Source organism: Pseudoliparis swirei, chromosome 11 (assembly GCF_029220125.1).
Source record: "Pseudoliparis swirei isolate HS2019 ecotype Mariana Trench chromosome 11, NWPU_hadal_v1, whole genome shotgun sequence".
Lineage (NCBI taxonomy): Eukaryota > Metazoa > Chordata > Actinopteri > Perciformes > Liparidae > Pseudoliparis > Pseudoliparis swirei.
In genome coordinates this window covers 11,601,329-11,623,872 of record NC_079398.1, presented here as the reverse complement: position 1 = coordinate 11,623,872, position 22,544 = coordinate 11,601,329, and the positions used below count along the sequence as shown (strand labels likewise).

The 22,544-nt window shown below is 44.2% G+C and overlaps 2 protein-coding genes across 3 annotated transcripts; both read left to right on the top strand.

Moving 5' to 3' along the window:
- The first annotated feature begins 392 nt into the window (after nucleotides 1-392).
- On the top strand, nucleotides 393-11,090 carry nrde2 (NRDE-2, necessary for RNA interference, domain containing). 2 transcript variants are annotated; one of them, XM_056427009.1, is made up of 19 exons: nucleotides 393-461; nucleotides 1,157-1,262; nucleotides 1,647-1,835; nucleotides 1,939-2,079; nucleotides 2,274-2,527; nucleotides 2,627-2,862; nucleotides 3,379-3,603; nucleotides 3,793-3,982; nucleotides 4,900-5,033; nucleotides 5,864-5,984; nucleotides 6,097-6,269; nucleotides 6,391-6,562; nucleotides 6,675-6,895; nucleotides 7,000-7,483; nucleotides 8,182-8,579; nucleotides 8,883-9,022; nucleotides 9,782-9,923; nucleotides 10,506-10,577; nucleotides 10,747-11,090. In XM_056427009.1, exons 1-19 carry the CDS (start codon nucleotides 401-403, stop codon nucleotides 10,870-10,872), a joined length of 3,585 nt encoding a protein of 1,194 aa, XP_056282984.1. In that variant the 5' UTR covers nucleotides 393-400; the 3' UTR covers nucleotides 10,873-11,090. The 2 variants fall into 2 exon arrangements, with proteins under 2 accessions (XP_056282984.1, XP_056282983.1); XM_056427008.1 differs by having other exon boundaries at nucleotides 2,274-2,539.
- A 1,782-nt stretch (nucleotides 11,091-12,872) lies between these two features.
- Nucleotides 12,873-22,445, top strand: calm1a (calmodulin 1a). The gene is made up of 6 exons (XM_056426143.1): nucleotides 12,873-12,967; nucleotides 19,770-19,800; nucleotides 19,937-20,080; nucleotides 20,277-20,383; nucleotides 20,745-20,880; nucleotides 21,339-22,445. Exons 1-6 carry the CDS (start codon nucleotides 12,965-12,967, stop codon nucleotides 21,365-21,367), a joined length of 450 nt encoding a protein of 149 aa, XP_056282118.1. The 5' UTR covers nucleotides 12,873-12,964; the 3' UTR covers nucleotides 21,368-22,445.
- Nucleotides 22,446-22,544: the final 99 nt, after the last annotated feature.

Genomic DNA, 22,544 nt, shown 5'->3' with positions numbered 1-22,544 from the left:
AGAAAATATATGAATATTATAGTAAAAAAAGACTAATTGAGCAATATTTGACTTAAACTTTGACCTTCCATGAAATGTTCTCGCTATCTTGTGTCTGGAGGAAGAGGAAGTTGTACATTACAATTATACATATTTTTAAAGATTGAATAAAAATATCTTCTGATTTGTCGTTAGACTATTTAATTGTGCACATAACTTTGTTTTTATGAACTTTCAGGCAGTTTATAAAATTATTATAAATACAAAACATTGGTTATCAAATAAAAAGAATCCGTACACAATTGTTTCACCAAATGAACAATAAAAGTATTTGTAATATTAAAACTAGTCATTTTATTTGAGTCGTTCGCTCGTCCAGTGACGTCATATTCCTGCGACTGTTTATGCGCGACGTACCAACATGGCTCTGTTTCCAGCGTTTGCTGAATTAGAGAGTGACAAAGTAGAAGATTCTTCTCAAGGTGACCGATTTCTCGTGGATTTCCCGTTGTGATGTGGACTTATAGTTCCCCTCCGTGCTGTGTTTTTCATGTGTGGGGGAATTATAGCTGATATTAGCTTTCCTAACGTCTGTCGCCCGTTGCATTTGATTGACAGACGTTAGCGTTACCTTGCCGTACATGCAGTTAATAATAAACCGGACAAATACGGTTTTGTGGTTACGTAAGCAACGACACAAACACCCGGGATTGAAAACAAAGTAAAGTAGCTTTTATTCAGTGAGCACCATATGACAATACTGATGATATTCTATAAGGCGTGTATTTCTGCTGAACACTGAGGAATGTTAAATGCTTTAAACGCTCGGTAACTGAGTGTGTTTAATGGCGTAATCACGTTCTACTCCACATATTGTGACGTGTTTACAAGGAAGTTGTCACTAACATTACCACCACTACCACTGCTACCCTGCTGCTGTCAATCAGCCCCACGTAGACGTGGTTCTAATACTATCCCACAGGACCCTGATCCTCGATGTCATTGACTCATAGACTGTCATTTCTCTCCCCACTGAGTTAACTCGGTGTGGTTTCTGGCTTCCTAGACTTTGGTGTCTTTCCCCATCATGTTGATTCACCACATTTAAACATCAAGATCTCTCAATCCTCCTGATTACTGAATTAAACTGAATTGTTCACCCACTCTCTCCTTTTAGAATTAAACTGGCTGAGCAATAAGAGTTTTCAGACCGGAGATGCCATCAATCTTCACAATCGTTTTTTTGAGAAGAGCAACGAGAGACCGAAAGAGAAGGAATCGAGGTACGGGTCACAACCAGAGTACTGGACATTCTGCTTTACACGTTCAACTTCGTGGCTTGTGGCAGCTTTTAGATTTCTTCCAAAGCCATTGTCAGCGACACATGGTGCGATTTTATTGTTGCTGCTATACAATTGTTCTCTTACATTTGCTGATCTTTTTACATTGCACATTTCTCCTCATGTTTCCATTTGTGTCTAAGTTACGCACGTCTGTTTTTATTCACTGTGAAGCATTCTGTTTAGAAACTTGCGATATGAACTTTTCCCGTACGTGTGTTAGAAGTAGATGAACGTTTGTCAATTAAATTCTTGGCTCTGCATGCGGCAGGTTATTCATGGGTTGGGTAACGTTGGGTAACGTTGAGTTCGCCTTATAATCCTCAGTGTTGGCAGATATGTTAACTCTGAGGAGGAGCAGGGTCGTGTGCCACCTAAAAAGAAGAAAAAGAAGAGTGAAAAGAAGAGAAAAAATAAGAAAAAACACAAAAAGAGTGGGAGACACTCAGACAGCAGTGGGAGTGACTCCGGAATCATTTTCCCAAGTGATCTCAAAAGGCAGCGAAAAGCAGATAGGTATAGACGCACACTTTTACATTGTTACCCTCTTGATCTAATAGACGATAGCGATGGCTTGCTTCTGTTCTTTGGTCATGGTTTGGCGTCTGTTGTCATGCAGTCAGAAGGCTGCTCCGCTAGCAAGCTGTTTCTCATGGTTGGATGACCTCCAGTCGCCCACGCAGCAGCTGTTCTGTGTGGACTGCAAAGCCGACCCAGCCAACTGGACGTACAAGTCCCTGTACAGAGGAGATGTAGCCAGGTAATACACACACACACACACACATACATACACTCTTACATTCTGCATCACAAGGGCAATGCTGTGACATTTTTCTCCTTCTCTTAGTGACAAATCAAATCAAAACGATTGGGAAAGACTCCCTGTGACTCTTCAGAGGAGTGAATTAAAAGCCTCCATGTCCTGAGAGTACGTTGAAACTGTGTGTGTTTCAGGTATAGGAGGAAAGGCAGCTCGTCTTTGGGCCTCGACCCTCGCAGACAGGGAGTCAGCTGGGAGGTGTCGGCGTCGCATAAGAAACAGAAAGGCGGGGACAGGAAAAAAGCAGCCGACAGATACTTCTCTGCAGTCAATCGCAAGCTGCTGAGTTCCGAGACCCCTACTCCCACGTTACCGAAGGCTCCTGTGTGCGACGATGCCATCAGCCTCACCCCTTTCATCCTGCTGGGTGCCGACGACGAGAAAAAAGGTGGGGAGACCGGTAAGAGAAGCTGTAGGCTTAACAATATCAAGAAGTAGGGCATAAAACCTCAGCTGGTGTGATACAAAATGTCATGTGTCAATCCAGGTGTCAGAGTGCCGACATCGACAGTAAATCCCCTCGGTGTGTACGACTCCTCCACGACCCTCTGGCTGCAGGGGAAGGGACAGCAGGAGCAGACAGCGCAGCCGCAGACACAGCAGCAGGACACCCAGATGGTGCAGAGCGCAGCGCTGTTGACCGGGAGGACGGAAGAGTTCAACAGGCGGCTCAGAGAGCAGCCAGCCGACACGCAGCTATGGCTACAATTCATTCGATACCAGGTGCGAAGACCCTCCTTTTGTAACGATGCAGAGTCTGTTAGTATATTCACACACACACTTGTGCATTACAATCAGTTTATTGGAGGCCTTATTTGATATATTTCTGAACATTAACACAATCCCAGATTAAGACAAAAAACAACAATGTGCTAGTCTATCTCTCAAGATGTCCTTACATCTATATTTGGTCCGTGATCCTCAAGGCCATTCATTTCTACTGAAAATAAACTGGGTCAGGAATATATAGTTTTTAATTCTTTCAAACAAAATCACTGCAGTTTAGAAAATGGGGACGGAGATAATACATTTAAAGTTGAGATTTAAGTTTAAATCTATGTTTGTGCACCATGTAGCACCATGGACCGTCTCACATGCTGGATGTCAAATCATGTGCATATTTCCACGCCCTCCATATAGTAACTTTCAATACCGATCACATATGTGACACCGGTGGGATCATCATGTCAGTTGTTCCGATGCAGCGCTACCTCTGAGCCCCCTTCCCTCCCTCACCAGGACGAGCTGAGCGTGATGGTGTTTGGCGGGGAGGAGGAGCAACAGGGCAGCGAGTCGGCCAAGTGGCGCAAGTCTTCCTACCGAGCAGTGCTGGAGAAGAAGCTGAGCATCGCGGAGCGCGCAGTGGCCACCAACCACAGCTGCGTCGCTCTGCAGCTGGAAAGGCTCAAGATCTGCCAAGAGCTCTTGGAGCCCTCACTTCTGGCTAAAGAATGGAAGAAACTGGTCAGTGTACACATGTTTCTGTGTTTCCATGAAACACACGCCATGCTTCCGAGTTTTGACTCCAGCGGTGGTTTATTCTTTTGCTCTAAAAAGAGTGGAACATGGCTATCCTCTACATGTAGCATGTGGTTTATTCTGTTCCTCTCCTGTCTTCGAAGGATAACTCTTGTTATATCTGTTGTTTCTCAGGTGTTCCTCCACCCAAACAGTGCCCCACTGTGGAGGGAGTATCTGCTGTTCACCCAGAGCTACTTCAGCAACTTCACCGTGTCAAAGGTCAACTCTGCGTACGGGAAGTGTCTGAGCACGCTCAGTGCGGTGCGCGACGGCAGCATGGTCTCTCACCCGGCCCTGCCGGGGCTTGAAGAGGATATGTTGGGTAACAGAGATTTATTTTAGCCTTTACTTACCCAGTGGTTCTAACACTTATTCAGTTACCCTGCACAGTTTTGTCACCAGCGGCTGTCACGAGGCGTATGTGATGCTGTAATGGAAAAAATACTGCACTTATAATTGTTGCAGGTTTGAATATCATATCGTATTATATTGCTTGGGCTGGCAAGAACCTTTTGAGGCCCCTATTTTGTGAAACTCATCAGCATACCCATTAAATTTCTCGAGAAATCTCAGGATTTATGGGTATCACCTTTAACACATTCTTGCCCAAAAGTTATTAAAAAAAGAAGAAATAGGGAACCTAGACAAAACCTAAAACACAGCTCCGCCCGCACCAGTTCCCAGAATGAGGAAATAAATTACTCCATAAAATGCTTCTTTATAAAAGAAAAATAGAAATGTATCTCTCATCAGCTTCTTTGCCTATAAGTTACATCTCTCTCTTACCTGACTGCTATCACCTTCAACTCATGAATCGGCCACTAAAGACCCAAAGCGTCTCTCACCCTCCCTAAGGAAGCACTCTATCTCCCTAATTGCCATGTGACAGTGAAGTCACCTCTCCCTGCGCCCTTACACACTCTCTTAACTGTGCATGTTCGTGTGTGTGTTACTCGACCCCTCTGAAGGAAGAGGATGTAACTGAGCTCAAAACTAATGTGCATTGGTGCTCCTCTGCTGAACGTCCATCGTCCGCAGACTCGTTCCTTCCTGCGCAGGAATAAATACTCAGAAGCTTAAAGGTTGTTGGATCTTATTGTTTTAAATCTCTCATCCGAAGCTTGTGAATAGGAGTCAGAGATAATGCCACCACAATGCACAATGCATGTTTTGTATGCTCAATACTTATTAGAAATTGTTCTGATTGTTGCCGGTTGTCTTTTCTCTCCTCCTGTCCAGATATCTTCACCCAGCAGTGTCATGTCCTGCGTCAGTCTGGTCACTCAGAGAAAGCAACTTCTCTGTTTCAGGCCATGATCGACTTTACGTTCTACAAGCCCGACAGCGTACGGAAACTGTCCACCAAGCAGCAGGTAAACACACACACACACAGACACACACACACACACAGACACACACACAAACTCTAAAGCAATGTAACTTCACTGGCTAATCCTAACTTTTAATATTTGAATGGCAAATCTCAGCCAAATGCTGATGATTCATCTTGACAATAGTCTTGTGAGCTCACCAGGCAGCCAATCATTTATTTGCCCAGGCTTAGGAATAGTCAAAGACATGACCTCCCCGACAAACCCCAACTTGCCATGTCTACACTTCAGTTTTTTAAATATCTACAACGTGGTAATTAGGGAGCCTCGGGGGTGCTGGGAGGTGGCTCTTGTCGCCTGCGGACACAGTTTAGCAGAATATGTGACCACTCGTCACGTCTAGTTTGTATTAAATATGCACACAACGACACCACCCATGCAAGTAGGCGACTCAGTAGACATTCCTCCCAATGGGTTAATACTATTATACAGATTGTCAGCTGGTGCCAGTGGTGTGCAAAGAAGCATGCGGTGGGTCAGCAGTGATCTAGTAAACATGGGTGTAAACAACACAGGATTTAAATATTATACACACAATGTAACACTGAATGTAACGTTTTCATTTTAACAAGAAAGCTCCACAGGGCACCTTTTTAAAACTAGCAAACATGAGAGAGATTCCTCTCATCTAAAACGAAGCAAGAAAGCAAAAATGCGTCTTTCCCACTAAAATGTTGAACTATTTCTTTAATGAAGCAGAACAGCAAAATGTGGTCACTTAGAATTCTTCTTCTTTTTATGGGCATCGTAAAAACACAAGACCCCCCAGTGCTCTTGAATTCCGGTTAGATTCAGCTTTTATATGTGTACAGGTTGAGTTCTTCGAGCCGTTCTGGGACAGCGGGGAGGAGCGGGTCGGAGAGTTGGGGGCCAGAGGCTGGAAAGCCTGGATGCTCCAACAAGAGCGAGGAGGGTGGCTGCAGCCCAGTGCAGGTGAAACACACACACACTGTTGACGTGAATCCTGGAATAATCTCTGAATTGATTTGTGGGTTAAAATGATTACAAAATAAACGTGTTCTTGTGTGTCTGTGTTTTTCTGCAGAGGAAGAGGAGGAGGAGGAAGAGGACGAGGAGGAGGTGAAGGATCGGAGCCAGCCCAGATGGACAGTCTGGTTGGACGTGGAGCCGTCTCGAGAAGCAGCTCACTGGCTTCCCTGGAGGCCAGACAAAGCCAAGGGGCAGTCAGAAGTGGACTGTGAGGACCCGGACAGACAGGTAGGGGTTCAAAATGTCTCGTGTGGAAGCTCAATTACAGTGTGCGAAAACAAAACCGCCGTATACCGTTTGTGTGACCGCTTTGTTTGCCTTCTTTATCTCTCTTTCTCTCCAACTGTAGGTGTTGTTTGATGACATCGGCTCGTCCTTAATTTGTCTGTCTTCGCCCGAGCTCCAGCTGCGTCTTCTTCTGCGCTTCGTCTCCTTCCTGGGGTTGCCCGTAGACTCTGTGCTCTCTGCTGCCCCCTGTCAGCCGGGCCTGCTGCTGGAGAACCTTTCTCTGCTTACTCAGGGTAAAGAAGCTACAGACATAGTAAAATACAATATTTATTCATCTATGTTTTAATAGAATAAACAACTTGAAGCACGTCGTTGATACGAAGCTGACTTTATGTCACACCCTAGGTAATGATCTCAAGTGTCCTCTGACCTCCCACCACCTACCTGACTCCGGGGTCAACTCTGTGGGTCACACGACCACTCTCCAGGGAACGAGGAAGTGGGTGGGGCTTGGGAAACTGGGCGAGAGGTTCGTCGCCAACGTCTTCAGTGTGGTCCAACCTATCGTTCCTGCCCACCACCGAGCCGCCCTGTCACTCAGCTGGATGCAGTACGAGAAACTCAAGGTAGGAGTCGTGTTACTGGACTCCAAGGTTTTTACTTGCAAGTAAAAAAAAAAAAAAAGATTGACCGTTGCCCTGATTTACTCATTTGTGTGTGTACATGTCAGGTGTTGCGCTGCCTGCGTGGCGGCAACAAGAAGCGCCTGCGCTCTCAGGGCAAGAGCAGCAAGCGGGTTGCCAAAAAACTGCTCAAAGAACCCGATAACCGCTCGTCGTTGGCGCTGTGGCAGGAGTACGCCCACCTGGAGTGGATGCTGGGCAACCTGGAAGAGGCTCGCAAAGTCTTCTCAACGGCCAGCGCGATGGGGGGAACCACGGGGCTGAAGAGCCCCGCCCTCTGCGAGCTGTGTCTGCTGTGGGCCCAACTGGAGGTGGAGGACGGCTCGAGTTTGCAGGGCGGAGTGCCCGCGGATGTCGCCGTGTGCCCAGCCGTTTGTGTGCTGACCCGGCTAACGGAAGGAACCTCCTCATCCTCCCAGTCCCTCACGCCGGTTTCCATCCTGAAAGCCAGGAAGTCGTACGAGCAGGCGCTGGCTGCCGGCTTGTCAGCCCTGGAGCAAAGCCTCCACAACCCTCAGGCCAACAGAAAAGGTTCCTAAACAACGTCTGTGTGTGTGTCATCTGTCACGGAGGGGCTACATGTCTGAGAAAAACCCCAAATCTGTGGCCCATTTTCTACTGTTGCTGCTGACATGTTTTTCCAAAACATTCGGTAGCATTTGTTTAGATTCATAAGTGCATTTTTATCAGCTTCTTTTCTGCCAGTAGTAATTGCTCTAAAACATGTAACAACCTTCAGTAATAGGTCATTATTATTAGTTATGCACCAGTCCAACTTTTTCCTCACCTGTCTCACAATATCAGCAGATATTCAATTTATCAACACGGGGCTCTCTTTTGCATACATTTTATATGTGAACATCTCACTATGTGAAACTCATTGGAGTCATTTTCATGTAAGGTAACATGAGAGCAAGGATAGCTGCGACTAAATACATGTATTATGTAACACATCAGTTGATTGCACAGCCCAAGTTGATTAGGCCTCTTCACAGGAGACATTTTGACTTGTCACAGAAGGAAAAGCACAAGTTTAATAATCAAATGAATGGGGGCTGAATTCTGATTCCAGGGTCCTGGTGTTGTGCATGCTAGCTCACCTTTACACATACGTGGTTTACTGGGACACTGTTGTTCATGTTATTAACAGCCGTCATCTTTCCTACTGACGGGTCTAAGCGGCTAACTGTCATTAATTTCATCCCCTCCTCTCATCGTTCCACGGACAGCTCACGAGGACCTGCTGAGGCCGAGGGGCTTGGTAGGCTGCTACGCGCTCTTTCAGTACCTCACAATGGGCGTCCAAGCAGCGATCGCCGTCTACAGCCAGGCGAGAGAGAAGACGGAGGAGCTGCACCGCACGCTGACGCAGCGCAACAGTGAGACGGAGGAGGCCGGCCTTGCCGGCACCGATGCTGACCAGTCTGCAGCGGACCGTAGCCACGCCGGAAGCCACTGGGCTCACAGGCTGGCCTCCGAGTGCGAGGCATTAGCAGTGCAGCAGGCAGCTTTGCTTAGGTACCACAACACCGTCGGTGTGTTTCCACTTGCAACGCTAAGACAAATGCTGACCTCTGCCCTCGCCACATGGCCCAGCAGCGCCCCTCTCTGGAGCATATATTTACAGGTAAGCCATTGTCTCCTCATTAAAGACCAAAACTAATTTAATTTATGCGTCATCCAAAGATGACAAAGATAGACCAGTAAGCTTGTTTGCTCTTGTTTTTTTTCAGCCTTGAGAACCAGCTGCTTCGTAACAGCGGTTGCTTTCATGTTCTTTATTTTGAAGAGTTGAAAATTAAATTGGAATTTTTTATATCTGTATTTTCAATCAAATCGGTCAGTTATTTGCAAGGAGCTTCTGTAGTTGCCCACTTATTTCTGTGCTTGTGTGCTTTGGCATGATGGCCCTCTTTCGACTACGTTTCAGGTGGAGAACCGTTACCATAGTGCCGGCCGGGCGCGTAGGTTCTTTCACTCTGTAACCAGGGACAACGGCAGCGTGGTGCCGCGCCTCTTTGCCATTGTTGCCGAACAACAAAGGAAGCAGCTGGTAGACGCTGCTCAACGGTAAGAGCAGAGAGGACGGCGGGTAGGCAGGAGGTTCTCCTGCACTCATGTTGTATGTTAACAAGCGTTGTAACAACTTACTCATCAAGATGCCGTGATTATAGTTTTCTCTAATTCATTACATCCCGGGAGCAAGTGAGAGAAAAACAATCCTGGTTATCCAATTTTTAAGAAAGTAAAATAAGTTGAACCAGGATAATTTAAGTTCCATATTTATTTATTTTTCTTCCATCTGTAAAAACAATGGGGGGCGGGGACTGTTTTGGCTGGAGTCATGTTTTGTTGTTGTAATTCCCATTTCGGCCACAAGATGCTGACTTTTAAAATTTGACGAGCATTCATGTTTTGTGTGTGTGAGTGTGTAATTTCCTCATGAACTCTAAACACAAGCTACATATACTGTGCTTTAGCGCATCATTTGATTGGATGATTTGTTTTGTAGGCCCCTGAATGCAGGATGAGTCATTAACTCAGTCACTTTTTACCAGTATAACAGCAGAGAAACAACATATTGATGTAAAATACTCTTATGCTTTTTAATTTATTTTTTATATATTTGGCATATAAAAAGGAATTAATGAACAAATAACATTAAATTCGTTTATTTCACTGGGTCTTAAAAATGCATCACCAAATGTCTTTCCTCACTTGTCTCCCAGGGCTTCTTCTGTATTCATGCGTGAGAAGCCAAGAATCTATCAAACATTCCTAATGCCTACATCACCTATGAATGATTGTATGTTTCTATGGTCATCATAGCTCTTGTTGTCATGATGCTCCCTTGCCCATCCTGCCCGAGAATGGTCTCAGCAACCGTATCCGTGGACTGTTTGAAAGCGCCATAGCAACCGAGATGGGTGCTCACTGCCCTTTACTTTGGAGGATGTACATCCACTTCCTGGTGAGACGGAAAATCACGCGAACAAATGCACATGTTTACTGATATTGTGAGACACTCTATTTACTTGAACTCATTTCCTGTCCTTGACCAGTCAGTTTTAAGAAAATACAAAGTAGGGGAAGTTCATAATCCTTTAAAAAAAACAACATTATCCAATTATTCTTAGTCACAGACTGCGAGGGCAAATACCTGATTTTCTTTTTTCATTGAATCAACTTGTCAGTCAGCTGATGGATGAACACACAGTGGTAAAAAACATGTTTAAGAAGATGGCAAAAGTTAAATGTGTCAAGGACCAAGGCAGAAATTTAGCATTACAAATACTAATAATAAGAAATCAAATTCAAACGTAAAAATGTGCATGTAAATAATGATTGGAGAAGTCTGCTCGGCCTTTTTTATATCACATTTAGTTAATTCTGGTTACTCGTTTTCCAAATATTGACTTGGAGATAAAAGCACGAGGACTAACACGCCCAGTAAGACCAGCCTATGCAGACTTACTTTGTGTAATTTGCACATTTGAATATACAAATATCGACGGTCAGTAAAGTCTCACATCTGCGCTGTGTGTATTCGCAGGTGTCGGAAGGGAAGGTGGAGAAAGCCAGAGGGATCTTCTACAAGGCCTTACAGAACATTCCCTGGGCTAAGGTGAGCTAGACGTAAACGTGATGTTTCATCACAGCAGCTGACCTCAGACCACTGCTTTCTTTAATTGTACTTATGTGAAATCTGTTCTCTCTCTCTCTTTGTGTGTGTGTGTGTGTATGTAAATTTGCATTGATGCAAATATGTGTGTTTGGCGTGTGTGTGTGATCAGGGTCTGTACATGGACGCAGTGCAGCTGTTCCCTGAGCATCTGCAGGAGTTTGTAGATCTGATAACGGAAAAAGAACTCCGACTCCGACTGCCTCTTGAAGAATTGGATATACTGCTGGAGGAATGAACATATACACACACACACGCACACACACACACACACGCGCATCTCATTCAAGAACATGAGTCGGCTTTACTGGCAACATGCCAATGCCGGCACACTTGATGGCAAGAGAAGGAGATACTCACACTCGGATGCATACACACAATTAAAGAATGAACAAATGATTATCCTTTTTACATGTGAATTTGTACCAGATACTGTTAATAAATATATTATTCTAATGTGTTGCCTTGTGTGCTGTGTAGGTTTCCCTTTAGTGCATTTAAATAAATATATCATATTTTAAAGGTTCATGACATGTTTATATTGGATGTGATTGCAAAGGGCAACTGCAGATGAGAGACTAATGCAATTAATTGTAAATAAATAGTGAGATAAATGAGAAAACATATACTTTGGAAAATGTAACATAACACCACCTCAGCATTTCAATGACTGTTAATAAGCATGTGCCTCAACTTGTTAACAATGCTTTGGACACCCATGTTTTAGCAGACACCAGAGGATAATGAGGTAACATTATATTGCGTCCCTGCACCTTGGTGATCTTACCCAGTAAACAAGAATAGAAAAGAACCGGCTGGCAGTGTCAAGTTCAGTAAGTTTTCACTTTTTTGTGAGTGAGCTCTATTTTTGTTTGTTATTTTGTATATTCAATTTCATCATGTGAACAGTGCTTATGCTAAATCTGACACCAAATTTAACAATGCATTGTTGCTATATTTGTTGTTCATTTAAATCATCTACTTTTAAGATTTCCGATATTAACATGGGGAATTCAGTCTCAGTTTTAATCTTATATCTATTACCACTAAGTTTTTTTTGTTTGTTTTGCAATCACTTTCTCGACTCACCTGTATATTACCTGGAAGTGTCACCTGCCCTATCGTGTCACTCATAACGCAGCACATACTACACACAGTCGCGGTGGAGTCGTCCCTCCTGCCGCCGTTTCCGCGCCGTGGTTTGACGCATTGCAGATCCGCCCTGGCCAATCAGCGGTCTCTGTACACTGCAGAATATTGCAGGTCTGTTCCATCCAATCAGAATCCGCCTCTCAAATGCAAAACCCCAACTTCCACAGTGCAGTCAACCCGAACGTATCCTTCCGCCTGAATAAAAAACTGTTTAACACAAGCTAGTCCGTCACTTTGACACTTTAGACATATTTAAAAGCTAGTATAAATAGACACGAGGAAACCTGTCGCCATTTTCTTTAAGGTCGAACGACCACTATTAAGAACGACTCAATTAGCTAATGTAATGTAAATCAGGCAGAATTATCCTAGGTACTATTTCTTATTACATTAAGAACTAAAGTTATTCTTTATTACACTAATATTATGTGTATGACTTTCATAACACAAAAGTGGGCTTCATTAATTTGGTATTGCGTTGGCCTGTGTACATATATATATTTATAAATCTCTGAATACACAGCATCAAGGGTGGCTTAGGGCAAAGCAGTGCCCAGGTTTACTGCATGCCACATTTGTTATGTGCACCACTAGAGTGCAATGTCAACTAAAACAGGCCCTCCATTGGCCTTTTCCCCTCCTCTTTTCCATGTCCTGTAAAGGGAGCTTATATTGAGAGCTTAGTTTTTGTACAATTGTGTTCAAACACATCGGAACAAATGGTGAGAGTATACAGTGCACAGAGGGCTTTATGTGTGGTGCTAGTAGCTGTGGGCAGCACATTCTACCCCAAAGGCCCCTAGAAGTTAATCCAGTCTTCCACAGCATGCAAAACATTTCACATGCAACCTGTTTACAGTCTTGAAGACTCTTTTTTAAAACTAAGAAGCCCGAATAATTCAAGAGCAGTATCCATTTATAAAAACACATAAAACATGACACCACCCTAGACGGGTACGCGCATATCAGCGGGTGTGTATGGGCGTGCACGTTGGAAGAGACGGCGTCAGGACGCCGCACTGATTGAGAGACTTTCCCCCAGTGCGGAGGAATACAGTGAGCCGTACAGCAGTGGTTCGTCCTGCCCGCCCGCCTCCAGCCAGCCTTGCTCAGCGGCAACCTTCCATTTCCTCTCTCCCCGTTAGCGTTAGCAGACCGGACTCCCGACTCAAACTGACATGGTGAGTTTTTCCCCATCCACGGCTTGTGATTTATACGACTTGAAATTGTGTCTCGTTGACTGAATGCCCGCCCGGCACTCTGACGTGTCTGCCGGGTCGACCCTCCTGCCTCCATTGCGGAGAAGTAGAAATAACTTGTACCGCGGAGTTAGCGACCTAGCTCGCTGTTAACGGTTGACAGAGACGCGTATCGCGTCGTTGTTGCTTAAGATCGTTCCCGCCATTGCGCTTAAAAACGGGAGTTGATATTGTGACACTTTGTGACGGGTCCCTCCTTGTTACCGGTGGCCGCATACTTGGCAGTAGTTACGGCTGTTCGGTTGGCGCCCAGTGTTAGCATCACAGCTAACGTTACGTCCCCAGTACTGATTACTTGATGGCCGTACCACCGGTCCACGCGAACTGTACCGGTAACGTTAGCTTGTTCCCAAAGCGATGCTGTCGACGCAGTTATCGGTGTCCAGTCTCTTTGCATGTTTTTTATATTTTTTTATATGTCAGTGTTGCACATACGTTGGAAATCTTGTCATAAAAAAAAATACGGATGGGTGAGGTTCTGTTCGGGGAACCGATTTTACGTCCTCTTCTGCCCGCGCCCACAGCGAATCACCCGTGAATATCGGCTCACATATTATCACTGTCGCCATGATAACTATCGATAACAGCTATCGAAGTACAATATCTAACCATTGTAAAAATAAAACGTACTAGCGATAGCTGCGAGTCCTAATTAGGTCACAGAATATGGAGTCACACTGTACTCTGTCACTTTTCCACACAGATAAATATGTACAATCTTGTCTACCAATCTGCGCATTGCAAGCACGATGGAATTTGCTTTTCTATTCCTACAATCAAAGAGATGTACCTTCTTCCTACAGCCGAACTTTGAAATCTGGTTGTTTGTTCATGAAGGCACAGTGTCAGTTTTTTCGTCCCTGGAACAGTTTCCAGGGAATAGACGGCATCATACTCTAATGGTCTTGGAAAAAATAGCTTCGAGGGGGGAGGGATGCTTGCATTCACTCAGACATGCATTCATGTTGTCTTGGGGAAATTAGATTATATGGTATGGTGGACCTTTTTTCTTCAGGCAATTTTTAAGTCTTAAATGTACAACTGTAATCTGCAGAACACATGCTCTTTGATTATGCAGGCAAAGCCCCTTACTTCAGTTAACTAGTTATGTAAATCCTTTTTTTAATTATCCTGCAGCAGCATATCGCTAGAATTTATGTTTCTAATGGATTATTTTCTAGATGGCATCTTAAGTGCATTTGGTTTGGTTGTGTCTTTGACACATCCATCTCACTCTTGACCAACATGGTGGTTTGTGTCTGGCTTTTATGTCCCAGCAGCTCATTAATATTAAGTACCAGCAGGTCCATCTTTCTAATGGACTTTTTTCTTCTTGTTGGTTGTTTTACACAGATGGGGCGAGACCAAGGGAGAGCCAACCCGACTTTAATTTCCTGAAATATTTTAGGCTTTTGAAACGGGAAGTTACTTAAATTTGTTGAAGCCCATAACCTTTGGTTACCTAAAATTCAGTCGGGTAGATAGGCTTTAAAAACGATTTAGGTAATTGAGAAGTAGTTTTCTCAACGAGTAAGATTAGTAGAATGAGTGTTTAATTCATTTTCATTTGAATATCCCTGATGGATATTTAAATAGTTGTAAAATAGACATTTTGGCCAAGGCTCTGTAGTATCCTTTTCTTTAGCTGCCTATTAAATGAGTTACCAGGCTGGTTTATGGTTACTATAGTTACATGGTTGACAGTTTGATACATGAAGTCGTCAAGTATTTCCTCCTTAAAACAGGTCTCGCAAATAGAAAGGAAATACTAGTCAGTCATCATACTCCAGTTGGAGTGTGAAGTACATGTGTTCATGGTTTGCCCATTTGATGTGAGCTTATACAGTCGATGGAGTATAGTATTATTTATCAAGAATTTTTTTGCATAACAATCACCACATTTAGAACGGTTTAATTACAGATTATTCTTGATTTATTTAGGAACAGAATAATAAATGTTCTGTTTTCCCCATCATTAGGGTCTTCGTCGTAGAGGAACCTATTGTTTTTCTAAGAGTTATTATTTCTCCGTCAACGAAAGTGTTTTTGAGACCTTTATCATATCCCAAACATTGTCAAATTTGACATGCATATCAGGAGTGGTGAAAATGTTGATATTTTACAGGTGTTGCATTTTAGTATAAAGAAATTGCTCTATAGCGCCCCCTTGTAGTAGAAAGGCTGCCATTTTTGAAAGCTATGACCGATTGTTCTGAAATTTGGTATACATGTTCACTTGGACCTGCTCTACAAATAAGTTAATGGTGGCCATCAAATGCGCCTTTTTAGATTTTCCGCCATTTTGAATTTTGTAAAAAAATATGTTTTCACTTTTTTCCATAACGCCTTGTCGGATTCATCCGAAAATTTCTGGGGTCCATTATTGGTTCAATGTCATCATAACTACTGAAAATCTTGTTGATATCTTATTGCATTCAGATAATATAGACCAATGAACATTCAAGGGGTGTGGCCTAATATTTGAAGTCACACAACTTCTACATTATTTGACCTATCCTCACCAAATTACTAGCCTATGTCCACAAGGACACCCTTAACCTACCTTCATATTTGAACATTAGGGGGCGCTACAATCAATCCCTCAAAATATGCCTTTTTGGCCTTTTTTCATGATTTTAGGGGTTGTAAAACAGTTAACTCCTCTTAGAGCTTAAACCCGATTCATTCCAAACTTGGGCAGTAGGGTCTTGAGACCTTTGTCTTGAAAAATCTTTGAAGGATTTCAAAAATATTAAACTTTGTGCATTTGCCGGACCGGTAAATAAACGCCATTCGCCATGAAAATGTACGTTGTTGTAACTCGGCCATACATTATCCAATCTGCTCCATATTTCTCATACGTCATGACATACTGACCCTGAAGACATCCATATGCTAATTTTTAATTATGGTCTTAGCGCCACCTAGTGGCAACAGGAACAACAATCGTTTATTCTTTGGCTTCCTTCTCTGAGAAGGCACATCAGATCAACATCAAATAAGTTCCACATGAAGGTTAGACTTTCATGATGCCAGAAGACAAAGCATTTTATGTTTCGTCTAACACTGTTGCCGTGGCAACCCATTCTTCGCGTCAAACAACGAAGGGGCTTTAGAAGGACTTAAAATGCTCGAAACGTAACCAAACTTAGCACACACATTTAAAGTCAAAGATGTAGTTACATGACATGATTTGAAAGCTTTGAAATGCTAATATGGCTCAATAGCGCCCCCTAGACTGTATTTTATGTTCAAAAGGCTACGTTATTTGCCCCGATTACCTTAAAATTCATCATACATGTTCCTTTAGACCTGCTCTAAAAAAAATTACATTATAACCATAAGCTCCGCCCACTTACATTTTCCGCCATTTTGAATTTAGTAAAACACACATTCTTTTCAACTCCTCCAAAACGATAGTTGCGATTCATACACGACTTGTTGTGCTTCATTATTGTTTCAATGCAATCAAAAATGGTGTGTGGCCTAATATTTAAAGACGCCTAACTTCCATATCACTTGGCCAATCCTCACCACATTACTAGGCTATGTTAAAATGACATCCCTTAAAATACCCAGATTTTTTCATAATATTTGAACATTAGGGGGCGCTACAATCAAAACCTCAATATATGCCTTTTTTGCATTATTTTCTCACATTTTGTGGTGTTGTTAAACAGTTAACTCCTCCTAGGGCTTAAACCCGATTCATTCCAAACTAGGCCAGTATAGTCTTGAGACCTTTATCTTGAGAAATCTTTGAAAGATTTAAAAAAAAGTAAAATCAGTGTCGTGTGACAAACGGTAAAACGGCGGGCATGCGTTCTCGGCTGAGGGGGCCGGCGTCTGGTCGGCACCCTCGGCGTGCGAAGCAGGAACGAGGACCCGTTCATCGCTGCTTGCAGCTTTAATTTTGTATTACTTTTCACGGGTTCTGTAAAAATAAATCATAGGGCCTACATGCTGCACTCACTATCGCACAAGCATTGCAGAGCCTTGAGAGGAATTTGGCCTGCGTATTAGAGGGGTTAGCGGCTTGTTAACCACGCTAGAGTGCTCACGCATGCATTGACGCAAATCCTCGCTGTCATTACCATCAGCCAAATTCCGAACGCTTAATATTTATTGCTGCACAGTACTCTGCCTTGGAGAGGAAACGGTTCTGTTTCGACCATTATTATCATTTTTTCTTATTTTCGCTGCCCCTAATGGCCGACGCATACAGAACACATTTAGTATCAGATTTAGAGTATTGATTATCATCATTATCATGCTTTGATTTAAAAAAACTCTTCCAGACAATATATTAATCATTTAATGTTACGTTAGACCTTCTGAAAAAGATTAAAATGTCACTACTAGTGGTCTCTCTGTCTCTTATTTGAAAGTGTTGAGTTAAATAAGATAACTGCATCACAGATGGTGTATGCCATGTTGCTAATATAAATTATTTTTTAGTTTAAGGGTCCAGTACATACAAATAAATATAGACTATAACACATCAAATCATGACTTGTGGAAAGGGAGACAACAATTTAAAGATTCACCAGCAGAAGGACTCAGAAGACATTCTCCACCTCTTTTTTTTTTTTTTTAAACCTCTGGTTAGAATCGCATTCTGCACGTTTGTATCTGTACATTGACAGTTTAAATTTAGTTTTGGAAGAAAAGCAGTTTTTCATTTTTGGCAAATTTGCTTGAAGAAACTTGCGACTTGCAACAGAGTCCTTGGAAATTAATGTATTTCGCAGAATCTATTGGAGCTGCGTGGGAGGAAGCCCGTGTCTGTGGGGGCCCGCCGCTGTGACCATGACGCTGTCCAGGAGGTCAGATGACCAGCAACTGATCCTCCCTAGGAGTTGCAACTGTAGCAGTGAGATGACAGGCCACAGTTTAGCACATGCATATGGACACACAAAACCCTCGTGACCTCCCCCAGTCTGGACACTGTTACTCTCACACACCTTAAATAAATGTCCTGACCTCCTCTGGCCTCCTATATATATTCACCCCCCCCCCCCACACACACTCACACACACACCAAGTCTCCTCCAAAGTGTCGAATGCTATTCATCTACTGAATTACTGCAGGAGGTGGACACTTCATCTGTACATCCATCTTTACTGGTCATCTGTTGGGGAGATGGACAGACAGCTACGCCTTACACACACACACACACACACACATGCACGCACACACTGACGGGGAGGTGTGGTTCTCTATCGCCTCATCCAGTTGGAGTCAGATGCAGTCAGGGAAGGACGGCATTCGGTCACATACCCGTAGCACCGCGAGACACGAGGACAGAAGGATCGATCGACATTAAGCAGACAGATATATTGACAGACGGCTGGCCGAGTCACCAGGAACATATCAACAAACCAGCTTTTCTAACGGCTCGAGACCTCGCCGGTCACGTCAGCGCTGACCTTTGACACTCCAGAGGGATCGTGAAAACTTCCGTCATCCGTCCAGCCACTTGCACCGGATGGATTGAAAGACGAGTGCTGCAGTTATCTGATCACCATCCGTGTGGCGTCCTGCTGTCGCCCTGTTCAGGAGGACTGAAGGCATCGTCTGTTTGGCCATCTACTCGAATCAAAACTCTTTTTTTTCCCGCCCTCAACCTTACAGTTATGTAACTATTCTAAGAGATGGAAACATCTGCTGTGCACCTTTTCCACCGTCTATCTGGTTTACAAATCAGGAGCGACTGATAGATGTCTAGACATAATTCTTTTCATCCTCCCATTCCTCCCATCCTGAGACATCCCCTCTGCCCTTCATGTCATCATTCCCTCGCCATGCTGCCTAAGAAAGTGGCCCTGTACCCATCAGAAGATGAGCTGGTTGACCTGTCGACCGTCTATGACCTCTTGGATGAGCAGCAGCACTATTACAAGGAGCTGATCCAGCAGCAGGAGAGAAACTACCGAGCCTTCCTGCAGATGATGATGGACACGACCTCCGGCCGCATGGACGGCCTGGTGAGAGAGATGCAGGATCTGAGGAACTGTCTGCGGGGAGCCGAGACCGAGCTCGCCCAGGTTAAGAAACAGGGCGTGCAGAACAACAAGCGGGCCGAGTGGCTGGCTGAAGGCCTGGTGACGGTGCGAGGGCAGCTGGACGGCCTCAGTGTCAACACGGGAGCATTTGGGGGAGGTGCAGGAGGAGGAGCGACGGATCTGAAACAGAGCAGAGGAGCTGGAGGGTTGAGGATGGAAGGAGGAGGACAGGCCAAGAAAACGGCACCAAAAGCTGCGATGCTGGTGGCCGACCTCACAGATATCCACTTTGATGACTTGAAGGTTGTTCAGACACACAGCGTTCTGCACCACCGCCTGGTTTATGTTGATGTTGTTTTCCTTGTGCAGAGACGACATATCCTACGGACTATGTCTTGAAGTAACATAGCGTGTGTGTGGTTCCTACTGGTCACTTCCTGTGACTAGATGCAGAGCAGTTGGTCCCAAAAATAAATATAAGATTTGTGTTTGTGTTGCATCACTCAGTTCACACACGTTTCCTCAATGATATTTATGGGCGCTTGTTTTAACGGGCGTGTCCTCGCCGCATGCCTCCATTTAGTGTGATGGCTCTCAATGATTGAATGTTGCTTCGGTCCATGAAACTGTTTTTAAAAAAGCTGTCGATTCCAACCAGTGTCGTGATTTCTAGTGTTTTAATCTTTCCCATTCTTCTGTTTTTGTTGTTGTTCTTTAGGCTGACCAACTAACAGAAGAGCAGATTGCAGGTAAGCTCACACCGTCAATAAACACACATCCTCCATCACTGGAATGTCAGCTTTTGTTATTCCTGCTGTTCCTAATATATCGTCCTGCATCCTGTCCTCCACCCTCTGTCTTCGTCTCTGCGTCCCCTTGTGACAGAGTTCAAGGAGGCCTTCTCCCTGTTCGACAAGGACGGAGATGGCACCATCACCACGAAGGAGCTGGGCACCGTCATGAGGTCACTGGGTCAAAACCCAACTGAGGCCGAACTCCAGGACATGATCAACGAGGTGGACGCAGACGGTACGCTCATTCCTCCTCAGCCATTCATAAACCGTTGGAAAGATGAAGATCTAATGATGATGATGCCAGTCTTTGTATCTTCACGGTGTAGATTTAGCAATTGTTTAAATAAAACATGCTTTGCCATCGCGCCCCATTCATAAAACATTTGTAACGATATTGACTTGTTGTAATGATGACTTCTCTCGCCCTGCAGGCAACGGGACCATCGACTTCCCCGAGTTCCTGACGATGATGGCGAGGAAGATGAAGGACACCGATAGTGAGGAGGAGATCCGGGAGGCATTCAGGGTCTTTGATAAGGTGTGTATTCACGGTTGCGAGAACAGTAATTGATTCCTAGATGTATTGCTGTCCTCTCATCAGCCGTTTAGCAGCGATATACAAAAGTGCTTTTGTTTCTGGTTATTCTTTGAAAGTAGAAGAGGCGTGTTGGATCTGTGATCGTGAAATGAGGAGTTATCTTTACGATGCCTCCTCGTTTCACTCTAAAACCCTAAACCAGGAGGCAGCTGGCTGGAGGGAGGAAGTGGCAGCTGTAGTCCCGCTGCTTATTTTGCCACAGTCTAATCTTAATTTTCATATTCAAAGAGTGTTACTGTTGAAATATAGAATTGGAATGTCTCACGAGAGCCGCCTGTAATGCCGCCTGTGTGTTTGGCAGGATGGCAACGGTTACATCAGTGCAGCGGAGCTGCGTCACGTGATGACCAACCTGGGGGAGAAGCTGACGGATGAGGAAGTAGACGAGATGATCAGAGAAGCAGACATCGATGGAGACGGACAGGTCAACTATGAAGGTACCGGAGCCTCGAGTCTCGAAGCATACTTATGCTTGTATCGGTGTTTAAGTACATTTATGGAACCTAGCTCAATTCTGTAAGCCGACAGTGTGTGAAACACCAGGTGGTAATCGAGTATGTGTGTGTGGGGGGGGGTCCCTCCTACTTAGTGCTCCAGTGTTGAGCTGAACTCGAGACTCGATGTGAAATGTGGACCGTCAGCATCTCGGTCACATTTCAGTCTCAGCCAACAAAGAGATTGAAACATATTACATCTGACTTCTTTCAAAAGGAACTTTGCTTTAAGCGTATTCACATATTGTCCGTGATGCGGCCCTTCCCCAGGACCCCCTGCACGCTGCTGCTGACAGACTAAGTCCAATGGCTGGTTTCCTTGGACTGTATTCATAATGTCTTCACTGTGTTTTAAGTATAACATTTCAACACTGTTGTATTTCTATGTCCTCCCCCCACAGAGTTTGTTCAGATGATGACTGCCAAATGAACCGGGCTCCCCGTCCCGACAAAGAATCAGTCAAATGTTTCACTTACCTCTTATTGCAAAAATCTACATTTATTCATACTGTTCTGTATAGATTGAATGTTGGAAAACTGATAATCTGTCCATATTCACGAGCTCAAAAATGTAAAAAAAGACGAAGAAAAAATACTAATAAAAAAAAAAAAGACAAAGAAAATTTTGAAATGAATCTATCTGCATGTACTGGCTTGTATTCCCCGCCCCCAGCGCCGAGCTACCCAATCAGATCTCAACCTTTTTAGCCAAGCAGCCTCTGCTGCTGGCTGGTTTGGCCACTCTCCGCTTCCTGGTTCCCTCTGCCTGATTTCATGATGATTTTATGGGATGGCCGATGGCCTTTCTTCTATGACTTCCTGTTTCCGTTCTTCTGTTCTTCATGCATGCAGCTTTAGATGGGTGACTGTTGAGAGCCCAACGGCAGAAGGCGGTCGGCCTCAGGTTGGCCTGGGACCCACAGAGGGGGAGGGAGGGGTTGACAGATGGATGGGAGTGAGTAAACCGGCGGGACCTTTGCAGTTTGCTTACCTAAATGAAGTCAGTGACAACGGAGATATTTTTAAGAAACATTAAAAAAATGGAATAACTCATTTTAGATTCTGTGTTTCTGGCATGTCAGGATACTCGCTTTATCCTTTTGTGTTTGTACCTTTTTTTGAGAGGGAGGCTTGGGTGGGGCATAGATTTGAGCCCGTTGGATGTTCCCCACACTATTTGGAGGGGTTGGGTGGGCTTCAAAGGGGAGGATTTACAAGATCCACGCTGAGGCAATGTGGGCGTCACTGAAGCTCGCTTCCAGGCGGCACGTTGCCTCAGACGTTGCACTTGGAATAACGATTCTACGGGGTGTTAATTTCAGTTTAGTGGGGAAAGGGTCGGTGCTTTGCGGCATATCTATCTTGTGTTAGTGTGTGAGTTTGTGTGCGTGTGGGTGCGGCGAGGCCCGGCCCAGTCCAACTGTTCTGTTTAGTTCAGTTGATCAGCATTCCAAGTTGTACATGCTAGTCTTTACATTTTGTTTTTCCAATAAAATATCATGAAGTTACGTCTCGTACAGAGTCTCGTGTTTTCTCTCTCGCTGGAGGCAGATTTTGTGGGGGAAGTGCTGCTTTAAAATGACTCAATAAGTAGCACAGATGTCTTT